Genomic DNA, 14,576 nt, shown 5'->3' on the forward strand with positions numbered 1-14,576 from the left:
CATACACACACAAGCAACCAACTCCATAATTAAAACTAATAACACAGACACACCCTTTATTATACATCTTACCAAAATCTGCCTGCCCTTTTTATTAAAGTTATGGTCCAAATATGTTCTCCCTCCCTCTTTCATTGTAAATAGTGCCCAGATCTATGAGGCGACCCAACTATAGGACTGTGAACCATCACCATATTACTTACCCTGCTGCAATCAGTCCCGACTCCCTCTCCTTGTCTAGTCCTCTTGCAGCCTTCTGAATTCTGATTGGTGGATAGCTCCATCTATCCACCAATCAGTGAGGGGGGACATCCCACCACTGTGATTGGTGGATGGGACTATAGCCATCCACCAATCAGCGTTCTGCCAAACAGACGGACGCTGTATGTGACAGGCGGCTGGGAGACAGAGAAGATGCTTCCCGGCCGCTCTGACTGTATAGAATAACATAAATGGAGCGGTCAGGAAGCACCTTCTCTCTGTCTCCCAGCCGCAGGGTATGTGATACAGCGTGCAACTGCAGACATCCGGCGAACCCTGCCCCCTGGCCCAGCCCGCCTCTGAGTGACAGCATGACGTTTCAAATGCCGGGCCGCAAAAGGAGCCGTCGGGACGTCATGCAGGCTGTATCATGGTGAGTGACAGGAGGGGCGGGCCGCTGGAGGAGATACAGGGAATTGAGCTGGAGGGAAAGGCTGCGCGGCGCCACTAACCGGACCAGCCCATTTGGCCATCGGCCCTTCTGGCATTTGCCAGAACTGCATGATGGCCAGTCCGGCCCTGACCCTAACCCTCCCTTAGTGGTGCCTAACCCTAACCTCCCACCCTTGTGCCTAACCCTAACCTCCCCCGTTTGTGCCTAAACCTAACTCCCCCTCCCCGCACCATAAACCTAACCCTCCCGGGGGGTACCTTACCCTAACTGCCCCTTAGTGGTGCCTATCCCTAACCCCCCTTTTCCTACTCTAACCCTTACCCTCCCGGGGGGGTGCCTGACCCTAGTCCCCCCAGGGGTCCCTAAAGCTTTCCCCCCCGCAGCTAGACGCTAAGACACCCGGCTTACCTTCGTTCGGTGTGCCAGGTGTTGGGATTTAGTAGTGGGGCTACTGATAGGTGACGGGATTTCGACGCCTATCTTTAGTCCCATATCGGGAGTGTTGGGATATCAGCGGGCGGGATAGCGCCCGCTGGTATCCTGACCGCATCCCGTACTGCACATCTGAAATGGGACCCTGTAGTTACCAGCCATTGCCTAAACCTCAATGAGAACTTCATTAGGTTTAGTAAAATCCAAATACTGTACATGCCGCTGTAATAAATTCTGACCACAGAGAGTTACTGTAGTTACTTTTTACACTTTTAACAAACTACATTCTTAGGGCCTGACTCAGTAAGGATCGCTATTGGGTATGCAGCTGCGAATTCGTATGGAACGCAGCATTGAAAATATGCTGATGCCTGCCATAGCTCTTCCTGCATAAAGACGCCCACTGCTGCTTTCTCATATCCGTCCCTCCTAGTATACTTCGGTGGCATCAACGCACATCAGCAGAAACTGCGAGTCTCGTCGCATGCAGTGAGTATTCAAGCTGCATACACACTCGCAGTGGCTAATTTATGCACGCCTATGAAACAGCGTTTTTCCAACCACTCCCCCATCACCAACCCAAATGCTCACAGCCTGTCACTCACTCTGTGATGTATTCCTCAGTGCGTCCATAAGCGCAGTGTGATCGCAGCGCAGCTCAGTGCTGTCCATACACATGCACAGTGGCTAACAATTGCTCGATCTGCGTTCCATAATTGCAATTGCGTACGCTGCTGAATCAGGCCTTTAGTTTGCAATGTGCAGTATTTTAAATGTTTTTTTTCACACAATAAAACTGAAGATCTGTTAAGATCTAATCACTAATTTGATTGGTAGAAGGGTGATTATTGGAAACATACCAAGCACCAATGTTTTTTCTTGGTCCTGCCCACAAGATAACCTTAAATGGGGGTGGGGCCGCCGATCCAAAATGCCCAAGTGCTCCTTTCCTTCCCCTGCTCGGGTGCCTGCCGTGTCAGCTATGTAGGCTAAGCACTCTGCTGCGGGGGTTTGCTGCAGAGGCAGGGGGTAGATGTAGGGACCAAACACCTTCTCAGTGGTCCATAGCTTCCAGATAAGAATGGACAACAGGAGCTGGGCAGCAGCTGGGCAGTTCCTCCTTCAAAGCCATCTTAAATGGAGCACTGTTCAGCACCAGGAGCGAATGATGAGAAGCTGACGGCTGATGACCCTTAGCACCGTTGCCCCTCTTTTTCTCATGGGATGCTAAAGGTGGATGACCCCAATACTGTGAAACCTGGGAGGGGGGGGCAGGACTGGCCATGCGCCTCCACCACCCCCCTCTTATCACAGTACTGTGCGGTCTGCTGAGCTTATTGATGATCACCTATAGGGTTTGTGATTTTTTGGGCAGGGCAGGGTAAAGTATGCTCCCACAATCATATTGCTGCCCCTCGTGTAGGTGGCTGTTGCTATCCTGGCCCTTTTTCTCCTTTTTTTCCTTTGCAGTTGGTCATATGCTGGCCACTGTGACATCAGCCATTGCTGTGGCTCCGACCTCTGGCAGTAACAGTAGCACAAATGGCTCCTTTAGTAGGGAAGTTCATGCAATCCCTGGCTGTCTGGCTTTGGCTCTCTGGCATCTATTGCCTCTCATTCCATTGTGTCAGCTGTTAGGCCAGGGGTTAAGCCTGAAAATGATTTACTTGTCCATGTTGCGTTTTCTGCTACCCTGTCTGTCACTTCGGGTCCGGTGGCCACTATTGTGGATGTACTGTACTTTTCCTCATTTCCAGATTTCTGAGCAGGCTGACAAGCCTTGAAGTTTTGCACCAGGAGGTAGTTTCTTCACCCTGGCTATCAGTTGGCAATCAGCCTGGCACTCTTTAGGTAGGTGCTATTTGGATTCATTTGATTATACAGATGAGTTTACATTAGTTCATCCTCCTATTCTGATTCTGGAAACAGCAAACAGCACAGTATTGCAGAGTAGCTGGAATACTCGTAGCAAACAGCTTGCAGGAATCCGGCAGCAATGCTTCAGGTAGTGGGTAGTGAGTAAGACCACTGGAAGTTAATGAACCCCATTGTTCCGACAAGGTGCTTGTGTCAGGTGCAGGCTTAAATAAGGTGCTCTTGTTAGAGATAGGCTGAAGTGGTCAAGTGAGTGCAGGAGACAGGTAAGGACTGGATACTGGTACTTATCTGATCAGAGACAACATGGCTGCACCCATGAACTTCAGGAAATGGATTGACAGCGCTCTGTGAAAAGATAACCCACCTTGGTAAAGCACCACTGGATAGGGTAAAAGTGACTATGTCCCAGTTTTTGTAACAATCGGGAGTTTATACTTCACCTCATAATAATCAATAGATCCATCCATGCTTTTATGTAGCTATTTGGATGTATCTTGCTGGTGTGTACAAGCCATGGAGACTGGAGATGTGCACCAGACCATTTTTGATGGTTTTGGTTTTGGTTCTAATTCGCCGTCCGGTTTTGATTTTTTGTTCCTAGAATATTATTAACCGCAATTGAATTAATTTCCATGATAATTTCCAGTGAACTTTGACCACCTCACAGCTCACAATATTGTTTTCATCTAGTTTAGGTCAAAATGTTGCACCAAGCTGGCAGGCTGACTAAGCAGTGGGCGGCACAAACGTGGCAGTTTAACTTCAAACAAGGCACATCTAGGCCACAAGAGTTCTTTTTTTTAACTTGCAGCTCAGTTTAAACAGCATGGAGCCACAGGGCTTATATATGCACGTGAACAAAGCGCACTAGGGTGAAGCGTGCACCCTGTATGTACATTGACTAAGAAGCATAGCCACTTGTGACTTGTGAGTCTGGACACAGGCCCTGATTCAGAGCTGCTCGCAAAAAGCGAGCGCTCACTCTGAATCAGGGCGGGAGCTTGTTTTTTTAGTTGCGGCCTCCTGGCCGCTCGCATAGCTGTGGGTTACCCTTGCGGTGCTACCCTTGCAGTAGGGTCTCGTTGTCGCAAGCCCCAGTGGACTTCCTGCTCTAATACAAGTGATGTCAGTAGGGCCGCCCTGCAGGAACGCCTCCATTTGCCCAGCCACCCCCCCGCCCCGCCTTCCAAATGGGGCGAGCTGTCAATCAACATCGACAGCCGCCCCTTTTGGATGCAAGCACCGGAGCGAGTGCTTTTTGTGCTCGCTCCAGGGCTCACACATGTGCAGTGCGCACGCCACGTGTGCGCACTGCCCAAAGCTTGCGAGCGGGATTGAATCAGGCCTACACAGCCTATACAGCAGAGTACAACACAGCATACAGAAGAGTGCACCCTCTATACAGCCATTTGTGAATTGTGAGTGTGGACACAGCCTATGCACAGGGCCATAGAGAGCGCTGCTGGGCCCAGATAGAGAGGGGGCATGGCCTAATTTTGGGAGGTGTGGCCACGCCCCCTTGAGAAGGGAAAAAAAACCACTTTTGCAGCGCCGCTGGGAGGGGGTGCTGTGAGCCCCTCAGCCAGTGCAAAGCAAGGGGGGGCACGATCAGTGTGATTGCTCCCCCCCTCAGGCATAGGAGAATATTGTGGCTGCTGCTTAGACATAAATTGTACACGCTCCCCCCCAACTCGGCGCCCCTGCCTATACAGCAGAGTACAGCACAACACATAGCTGCATGCTGCACCCCCTATAAACATTGACTAAGCAGAACAGCCACTTGTAACTTGTGAATGTGGGCACAGCCTATACAGCAGAGTACAGCACAGCATACATCAGCGTGCCTGACAAGGAAATGTCAGGCATGCCTTATATAGAACCCAAAAGAATTTTACACTGCAAGAATGACATTTTGTCTCAAAGTGGAATCCGGGTCAGATGGGAAGACCCTAACCGCTGCTCAGATTGACTTGGATTCACAATGTTCAAGCAGGTTCAGATTCCAAGCAATCCAAACAGCTCATCTCTAATAGAGACATACTTATCTATGTTTTATGTTCTCTTCTTGAGCCTTGAGAAGAGATCTATGAGGCAAGTATGGGGCATGTATACACAATTGGAGTCATCATAGCTCCTCTCCTTGGTGAGAAATGTTTTGATTAGCAGAATCCCACAGTGGGGGAGGGGTTCATGTGGACATTATTCACCGTGAAATGCCAAAACATGTTCCCTGCCCTGTCCATTTAAATAGGGAAGTGGGCAGGATGCAGAAGGGTGTCCTGCTCTTCAGGAGTCTCCCATAAATTCTAATTTAGTAGCCGAATATGTCTACAGGTATAATGCTATCAGCTATTTGTGCTGCTAATGTACTAACCGCAGACAGGCATTGTTACTTGAGTACATAGAGCCAGATAATGTAATGGCTGCGTGTTGTGTGCCTCCGCATGTACAGCTATTTGTCTCAGCAATTAGTTGTTTAAAAGCAGTGTGTTCAGCCAGCATCGTGCTTGGTTTTCCTCATGGTTCCTTTTTATCAGTTTGTTAACAATGTTAATGAACTGTCAGAATGTCAGGGAATAAACTATAAGAAAAATGTATGCGATCCATTGTTAGTATTTTATCTTTTCAAAATTATACATGCTGAATTTCCAGCAAGAGCTAGACAATCCATAATGTCACGTGTTTCTCTAATATCTGTCTTTTCTTCAGTGAAACTTGGGGGGGGGGGGGGGGTATACTTTTCTCCATACATTTCATCATTATCTAAAAAGCAATTGACAGTGAATTAAATAAACTTGATACAATACAATAATAACTTTATTCAAAGTGGATAGAAGATTGACTAGAGAGGTGACAAGTGTAAAAGTGTGGCATGAGTTGCACTAAAACTTTTAACCAAAAGGAATGTTCACGGAATAATAGGGAATTTTGATATTATGGCCAGGAAAAAACAGGTCACACCAGGGAAATCCAGGGTTTAAAAGTGGAAACACTGAATGCAAGATTCCTAACAATGCAGAATAATGAAAAGTTAGAAGCACTGTGGAAGAGGCACAATGTCTTTTTATATTTCAGCAATGTATATTTTTTTAATGATACTGTAAGTGCCGGACTATAGATAAACAGTAAAAAGGTCGACAATGTCTGGATAGACACCAGATGTCAGACAGTCAGTAGGTCGACTGGGACAAAAGGTCGAGAGAGACAAAAGGTCGACACACTAAATGTCTACATGTAAGAAGGTTGACATGTACAAATGGTCGACATGGTCAAAAGGTCGACACAAAAATGATCGACACGTGTTTTTTTTTTAGGGTTAGGCACTTACTGGAGGGTTAGGTACTTACCCCGATGTTTAGGGTTAGGCACTTTCTCCGACGGTTAGGGTTAGGCACCAGGAGGGACGGTTAGGGTTAGACACTAGAAGGGATGGTTAGGGTCGGGCACCTACCCTGATGGTTAAGGTTAGGTACCATGAGGGAGAGTTAGGGTTAGGCACCAAGGTGAGGGCTAGGGAGAAAAACAGGGCTAAAAAACAAAGCCATGTGTTGAACATTTTTGTGTCGACCATTTTCAGGTCGACCTTTTGATCCTACCAACGATTTGTACCTGTCGACATTCTTACATGTCGACCTTTAGTGTGTCGACCCTTTGTCCCTGTCAACTTTTTGTCCAAGTAAACCTATTGACTGTCTAATATCTGGTGTCTATCTAGATATTGTCTACCTTTTCACTGTCTATCTGTTAATCCACACCCACTGTAATACCCCTTTTCCACCTAAATTCCGGGTCTGACCCAGAGTTGGAACAAAGGCCCTCATTCAGAGCCACTCGCTAGCGGCAGTACGCTCGTTCCGAGCGATGTTCGCACATCTGCGCATGCGTACGGTTTTTAGTACGCATGCGCGACCCAGTCAGTGCGGCCGAAAATCGTTGGTACGCAATATAGCGAGGGCCTGCTATTTTGAGTGACAGAATGAGGCATATGTGGGTGGTAACAGGGGAAGGTGCTTGAAAACGGGGAGTGGAGAACCGAACGCAGGCGTGCTTAAAGGTCAAAACGGGCGTTTTAAGGGAGTGCATAATTAATACAGCAGCGTCATTGACCACGTCACTTGGTTTTTTTTAACTCAGAACTGCTCGCAAAATAGCGGTTGAAAACACCAACCACAAGAATAGCGAGCAGTTCATACGCTGTACGATGTACTCGATTAATCTAATAAATAGCGGACATGACGTATGTTGCGTGCGGCCAGGGGGCGTTTTTATCAAAAAAACGAGCGTATGTTTTGCTCGCTCGTTCAGACTTAGAGGTGTGAACAGACTGCAATGTGCGAACGGATCATTTGCATAGCCACCCCTTGTTTTTGAACGAACGAACGCAAATAGCGAACGGCTCTGAATGAGGGCCAAAGTTCCTATCCAGATCAGACCCGGAATTTTGCCGGCGCTGACTCGGGATATTCCCGAGTCAGCGCCGCTCACACCGCAGTTGGGTCTGCATAGACCCGGCTTTTGCGGAGTGAAAGTGGACGCTTGGAGATGACGTCATCTCCAAGCGCCACTGAAGCCGGACCAATCTGCCGGCTAGCAGCGCACTCCAGGTCTTCGTGACCCGGAGTGCGCTGTTCCCATAGCAGGGTTTCACGGGCTACGCCCGTGTTAAACCCTGAAAGTTACCTGGGTTGGATTGCCGGGTCACTCGACCCGGCGATCCAACCCTCTGCCCTTTTACACCAGGGAGCTGCCCGGGTTAACCCATCAAAAACCCGGGTTTTAGCTCCGGTGTAAAAGGGGTATAAGTAATGTGCAGTTGTGTTCCGTAACAGAAAGTTCTCAAAGTCGTAAATTTCTTTTTTACATTAATTGTTTTGTAGCGAATTCAATCTGACAGATCAATTGAATTGTAAATCTGTGATAATATATTTTAAATAAGCAATACAAGCACATGCATTTTTATACACACCATCTCTCATGTGGTATACTATTTTAGTACAGTATACAGGTTAGGTGAAAATAGTTTAAAAAAGCAAATGTACCTATTTTCTAAACTTTGCACTGCACTCAATGTAAAGCAATAGCAAGAAGGATAATTGGTAGGAAATAGTATTCTGGTCCGAACCAAAGAGTAATCTATGTTTTCAGAAAATGAAGTCAGGGAAAAAGGCATAGTAATAGGTGGAATACATGTAACCGGTGAAGGATTTCTAATTGAGTAACAGAGAAACAGTATGCACTGAGACAGGTTTGCTTATTATAAGATATTACTATTACTGTTTGGGAATGTTACATTTAGTTTCAGTGTGACTGATGCTTGCTCGCTCTCATTATTCTAAGAATAAACCTTCCTTAATTGGTATAGTATCCAGAGCTGCCCTTCTAAGCAACTGTAAACCTTCTTACCTTCATCATTAGTGTGTATGTATGTATATATATATATATATATATATCACTCAATGTGCTATTGAAAAACAAATATACATGTTATATAATAGTAATATTTAGATAAAAAGCAGCTCCTCCTGTTGGATCCCTCAGCCAGCAACAGGTCTAAAAAACAGATACATTTGAATCTCAAACTGAGGTAATATGTGTACTTTAAAATAGAATAAATTAGGCTTATCTGGTAGTCCTTACATCCACGACTTCTTCAATTGTTAGGGTAATCAGATGAACAATAATAAGAGCCCAGCACCATATATGCCAGAAAGAATCATAGGGGTAAATTTACTAAGAATCGAGTTAGTGCCGTGATTCGCATGAACTTGCTTGAGTTTTTCCCGACTGATTGCGTAAATTTACTAAGATGCGAGTTTTGTGTTTTCGAGTTTTTCGATGGCGAATGTTTTTTTTGTTAGAAACTCGCACGAGTCTAAACTCGTGTGCAAATGCCTCTTGTTTTTAACTTCTCGTGTGAGTCAAAATACTTGGCCAAACAGTAGTGAGTTTGTAAAACCTGCGTGAGAATGCATGCAATTTAAAAAAAAAGTACTCTGATTGGTGGAATCAGTCACATGTGAAATACACACTGGCCAAGCATATAAAAAGGGTTTTGGAAGGAGTTTGCAGAGGGACAGTGAGGAGTGTGAGTAGTGTTGTGGTGCATTTAGGTGCATTTGAATTTGATTGTTGATTGGTGTGTGGCAGTTGTTTTGTAAGGTATCTGTTCGTGTTGGTTTTTAGTCTCCATTGTCTTTTTTTTTGGTCCTGTCAGTGTTTTCTGTGTGTGTTTGTGTGTGTGAGGGTAGTAGGAGAGGAGGTTTGTGTTTGTTAGTTTTCTTTTTCTGTGTTCTGTGCAGTGGCGTAATTAGGGCAGGGTGAGCAGGGCACGTGCACTGGGCACCACGGTAAGGGGGGGCGCCACCGGCCAGGGCATAGTACCCGCACGCCGTCCCCCGCACCACCATTGTGTCCTGAGTCTGGTTGTTAACGAGCAGGCAAGTGTGCCTGCTAGCCTGCTGTTGGCTTGGCTGCCTGTAGGGGAAGCTGCAGTGGAGGCTCACAGCGCCTCCTAGGCAGCCTTCCTACCAGCTCTATCCTCCTCTTGACCTGCTGGAGTCCTGGACTAGAGCTGCCATCTGCGTCGGGTGAGGAGTGATTTTTCCCTCCCCGGTGCTCTCCATCGCCGCTGTATTGGATGGCTAAACTGCCGCAGGAGGGGAGGGGGGTGTTCATTTTTTATGTGGAGGGCTGCTGGCTGCATTTGTGTGTGTGCCTCTGTATTAGCTTTGTGTATGTAAGTGTCTCTGTATAGGCTGTGTGTGTGTGAGTATCTCTGTATAAGCTTTGTGTGTGTGTAAGTGTCTCTGTATAGGCTTTGTGTGTGTGTAAGTGTATCTGTATATGTTGTGTGTGTGTAAGTGTCTCTGTATAGGCTGTGTGTATGTGTCTCTGTATAGGTTTTGTGTGTGTAAGTGTCTGTATAGGCTGTGTGTGTAAGTGTCTGTATAGGCTGTGTGTGTAAGTGTCTCTGTATAGGCTTTGTGTATGTTAGTGTCTCTGTATAGGCTGTGTGTGTGTGTGTGTAAGTGTCTCTGTATAGGCTTTGTGTGTGTGTGTGTGTGTAAGTGTCTGTATAGGCTGTGTGTAAGTGTCTTTGTATAGGCTGTGTGTGTGTGTCTCTGTGTAGGCTTTGTGTGTGTAAGTGTCTCTGTATAGGCTGTGTGTGTGTAAGTGTCTCTGTATAGGCTTTGTATGTGTGTAAGTGTATCTGTATATGTTGTGTGTATGTAAGTGTCTCTGTATAGGCTGTGTGTATGTGTCTCTGTATAGGTTTTGTGTGTGTAAGTGTCTTTGTATAGGCTGTGTGTGTAAGTGTCTCTGTATAGGCTTTGTGTTTCTAAGTGTCTCTGTATAGGCTTTGTGTGTGTGTAAGTGTCTGTATAGGCTGTGTGTGTAAGTGTCTCTGTATAGGCTTTGTGTATGTTAGTGTCTCTGTATAGGGTGTGTGTGTGTGTGTGTGTGTGTGTGTGTGTGTGTGTGTGTGTGTGTGTGTAAGTGTCTCTGTATAGGCTTTGAGTGTGTGTGTGTAAGTGTCTCTGTATAGGCTATGTGTGTTAGTGTCTCTGTATAGGCTTTGTGAGTGTGTGTAAGTGTCTGTATAGGCTGTGTGTGTAAGTGTCTTTGTATAGGCTGTGTGTGTGTGAGTGTCTCTGTATAGGCTGTGTGTGTGTCTCTGTATAGGCTTTGTGTGTGTAAGTGTCTCTGTATAGGCTTTGTGTGTGTGTAAGTGTCTCTGCATAGGCTATGTGTGTAAGTGTCTCTGTATAGGCTTTGTGTGTGTGTGTAAGTGTCTGTATAGGCTGTGTGTGTAAGTGTCTTTGTATAGGCTGTGTGTGTGTGAGTGTCTCTGTGTAGGCTTTGTGTGTGTAAGTGTCTCTGTATAGGCTGTGTGTGTGTAAGTGTCTCTGTATAGGCTGTGTGTGTAAGTGTTTCTGCATAGGCTTTGTGTGTGTATGTAAGTGTCTCTGTATAGTCTGTGTGTGTGTGAGTATCTCTGTATAAGCTTTGTGTGTGTGTAAGTGTCTCTGTATAGGCTTTGTGTGTGTGTAAGTGTCTCTGTATAGGCTTTGTGTGTGTGTAAGTGTCTTTGCATAGGCTGTGTGTGTGTAAGTGTCTCTGTATAGGCTTTGTGTGTGTAAGTGTCTCTGTATAGGCTTTGTGTGTGTGTAAGTGTCTGTATAGGTTGTGTGTGTAAGTGTCTCTGTATAGGCTTTGTGTATGTTAGTGTCTCTGTATAGGCTTTGTGTGTGTGTAAGTGTCTATGTATTGGCTTTGTGTGTGTGTGTGTGTAAGTGTCTCTGTATAGGCTATGTGTGTAAGTGTCTCTGTATAGGCTTTGTGTGTGTGTAAGTGTCTGTATAGGCTGTGTGTGTAAGTGTCTCTGTATATGCTTTGTGTATGTTAGTGTCTCTGTATAGGCTGTGTGTGTGTGTGTGTAAGTGTCTGTATAGGCTTTGTGTGTGTAAGTGTCTCTGTATAGGCTATGTGTGTTAGTGTCTCTGTATAGGCTTTGTGTGTGTGTGTAAGTGTCTGTATAGGCTGTGTGTGTAAGTGTCTTTGTATAGGCTGTGTGTGTGAGTGTCTCTGTGTAGGCTTTGTGTGTGTAAGTGTCTCTGTATAGGCTGTGTGTGTGTGTGTCTCTGTATAGGCTTTGTGTGTGTAAGTGTCTCTGCATAGGCTATGTGTGTAAGTGTCTCTGTATAGGCTTTGTGTGTGTGTGTAAGTGTCTGTATAGGCTGTGTGTGTAAGTGTCTTTGTATAGGCTGTGTGTGTGTGAGTGTCTCTGTATAGGCTGTGTGTGTGTAAGTGTCTCTGTATAGGCTTTGTGTGTGTAAGTGTTTCTGCATAGGCTTTGTGTGTGTATGTAAGTGTCTCTGTATAGGCTGTGTGTGTGAGTATCTCTGTATAAGCTTTGTGTGTGTGTAAGTGTCTCTGTATAGGCTTTGTGTGTGTGTAAGTGTATCTGTATATGTTGTGTGTGTGTAAGTGTCTCTGTATAGGCTGTATGTATGTGTCTCTGTATAGGATTTGTGTGTGTAAGTGTCTCTGTATAGGCTGTGTGTGTGTAACTGTCTCTGTATAGGCTTTGTGTGTGTAAGTGTCTCTGTATAGGCTTTGTGTGTGTGTAAGTGTCTGTATAGGCTGTGTGTGTAAGTGTCTCTGTATATGCTTTGTGTATGTTAGTGTCTCTGTATAGGCTGTGTGTGTGTGTGTGTAAGTGTCTCTGTATAGGCTTTGTGTGTGTGTGTGTAAGTGTCTCTGTATAGGCTATGTGTGTTAGTGTCTCTGTATAGGCTTTGTGTGTGTGTGTAAGTGTCTTTGTATAGGCTTTGTGTGTGTGTAAGTGTCTCTGCATAGGCTATGTGTGTAAGTGTCTCTGTATAGGCTTTGTGTGTGTGTGTAAGTGTCTGTATAGGCTGTGTGTGTAAGTGTCTTTGTATAGGCTGTGTGTGTGAGTGTCTCTGTGTAGGCTTTGTGTGTGTAAGTGTCTCTGTATAGGATTTGTGTGTGTAAGTGTCTCTGTATAGGCTGTGTGTGTGTAACTGTCTCTGTATAGGCTTTGTGTGTGTAAGTGTCTCTGTATAGGCTTTGTGTGTGTGTAAGTGTCTGTATAGGCTGTGTGTGTAAGTGTCTCTGTATAGGCTTTGTGTATGTTAGTGTCTCTGTATAGGCTGTGTGTGTGTGTGTGTAAGTGTCTCTGTATAGGCTTTGTGTGTGTAAGTGTCTCTGTATAGTCTGTGTGTGTGTGAGTATCTCTGTATAAGCTTTGTGTGTGTGTAAGTGTCTCTGTATAGGCTTTGTGTGTGTGTAAGTGTCTCTGTATAGGCTTTGTGTGTGTAAGTGTCTCTGTATAGGCTTTGTGAGTGTGTAAGTGTCTCTGCATAGGCTATGTGTGTAAGTGTCTCTGTATAGGCTTTGTGTGTGTGTGTAAGTGTCTGTATAGGCTGTGTGTGTAAGTGTCTTTGTATAGGCTGTGTGTGTGTGAGTGTCTCTGTATAGGCTTTGTGTGTGTAAGTGTCTCTGTATAGGCTTTGTGTGTGTGTAAGTGTCTCTGCATAGGCTATGTGTGTAAGTGTCTCTGTATAGGCTTTGTGTGTGTGTGTGTAAGTGTCTGTATAGGCTGTGTGTGTAAGTGTCTTTGTATAGGCTGTGTGTGTGAGTGTCTCTGTGTAGGCTTTGTGTGTGTAAGTGTCTCTGTATAGGCTGTGTGTGTGTAAGTGTCTCTGTATAGGCTGTGTGTGTAAGTGTTTCTGCATAGGCTTTGTGTGTGTATGTAAGTGTCTCTGTATAGTCTGTGTGTGTGTGAGTATCTCTGTATAAGCTTTGTGTGTGTGTAAGTGTCTCTGTATAGGCTTTGTGTGTGTGTAAGTGTCTTTGTATAGGCTGTGTGTGTGTAAGTGTCTCTGTATAGGCTTTGTGTGTGTAAGTGTCTCTGTATAGGCTTTGTGTGTGTGTAAGTGTCTGTATAGGCTGTGTGTGTAAGTGTCTCTGTATAGGCTTTGTGTATGTTAGTGTCTCTGTATAGGCTTTGTGTGTGTGTAAGTGTCTATGTATTGGCTTTGTGTGTGTGTGTGTGTGTGTGTGTGTAAGTGTCTCTGTATAGGCTATGTGTGTAAGTGTCTCTGTATAGGCTTTGTGTGTGTGTAAGTGTCTGTATAGGCTGTGTGTGTAAGTGTCTCTGTATAGGCTTTGTGTATGTTAGTGTCTCTGTATAGGCTTTGTGTGTGTGTAAGTGTCTATGTATTGGCTTTGTGTGTGTGTGTGTGTGTGTAAGTGTCTCTGTATAGGCTATGTGTGTAAGTGTCTCTGTATAGGCTTTGTGTGTGTGTAAGTGTCTCTGTATATGCTTTGTGTATGTTAGTGTCTCTGTATAGGCTGTGTGTGTGTGTGTGTAAGTGTCTCTGTATAGGCTTTGTGTGTGTGTGTGTAAGTGTCTCTGTATAGGCTATGTGTGTTAGTGTCTCTGTATAGGCTTTGTGTGTGTGTGTGTAAGTGTCTGTATAGGCTGTGTGTGTAAGTGTCTTTGTATAGGCTGTGTGTGTGTGTGAGTGTCTCTGTGTAGGCTTTGTGTGTGTAAGTGTCTCTGTATAGGCTGTGTGTGTGTGTGTGTCTCTGTATAGGCTTTGTGTGTGTAAGTGTCTCTGCATAGGCTATGTGTGTAAGTGTCTCTGTATAGGCTTTGTGTGTGTGTGTAAGTGTCTGTATAGGCTGTGTGTGTAAGTGTCTTTGTATAGGCTGTGTGTGTGTGAGTGTCTCTGTGTAGGCTTTGTGTGTGTAAGTGTCTCTGTATAGGCTGTGTGTGTGTAAGTGTCTCTGTATAGGCTTTGTGTGTGTAAGTGTTTCTGCATAGGCTTTGTGTGTGTATGTAAGTGTCTCTGTATAGGCTGTGTGTGTGAGTATCTCTGTATAAGCTTTGTGTGTGTGTAAGTGTCTCTGTATAGGCTTTGTGTGTGTGTAAGTGTATCTGTATATGTTGTGTGTGTGTAAGTGTCTCTGTATAGGCTGTATGTATGTGTCTCTGTATAGGTTTTGTGTGTGTAAGTGTCTCTGTATAGGCTGTGTGTGTGTAAGTGTCTCTGTATAGGCTTTGTGTGTGTAAGTGTCTCTG

At 45.2% G+C, this 14,576-nt stretch overlaps 1 protein-coding gene across 3 annotated transcripts in view; it reads left to right on the forward strand.

The window, feature by feature from the left end:
* Positions 1 to 406: 406 nt before the first annotated feature.
* The window catches only part of LOC148500920 (uncharacterized), a 30,932-nt gene continuing 16,762 nt past the window's right edge, over positions 407 to 14,576 (forward strand). For all 3 annotated transcript variants that reach the window (XR_015870102.1, XR_015870103.1, XM_088451175.1), the window contains exon 1: positions 407 to 634. Coding sequence is in view for 1 of the 3 variants with exons in the window: in XM_088451175.1 (XP_088307301.1) it covers positions 453 to 634 (182 nt within the window). In the remaining 2 variants the exon portion in view is untranslated. The remainder of the gene's footprint in view (positions 635 to 14,576) is intronic.

Source organism: Taudactylus pleione, unplaced genomic scaffold (genome assembly GCF_031769625.1).
Source record: "Taudactylus pleione unplaced genomic scaffold, aTauple2 ptg000539l, whole genome shotgun sequence".
Lineage (NCBI taxonomy): Eukaryota > Metazoa > Chordata > Amphibia > Anura > Myobatrachidae > Taudactylus > Taudactylus pleione.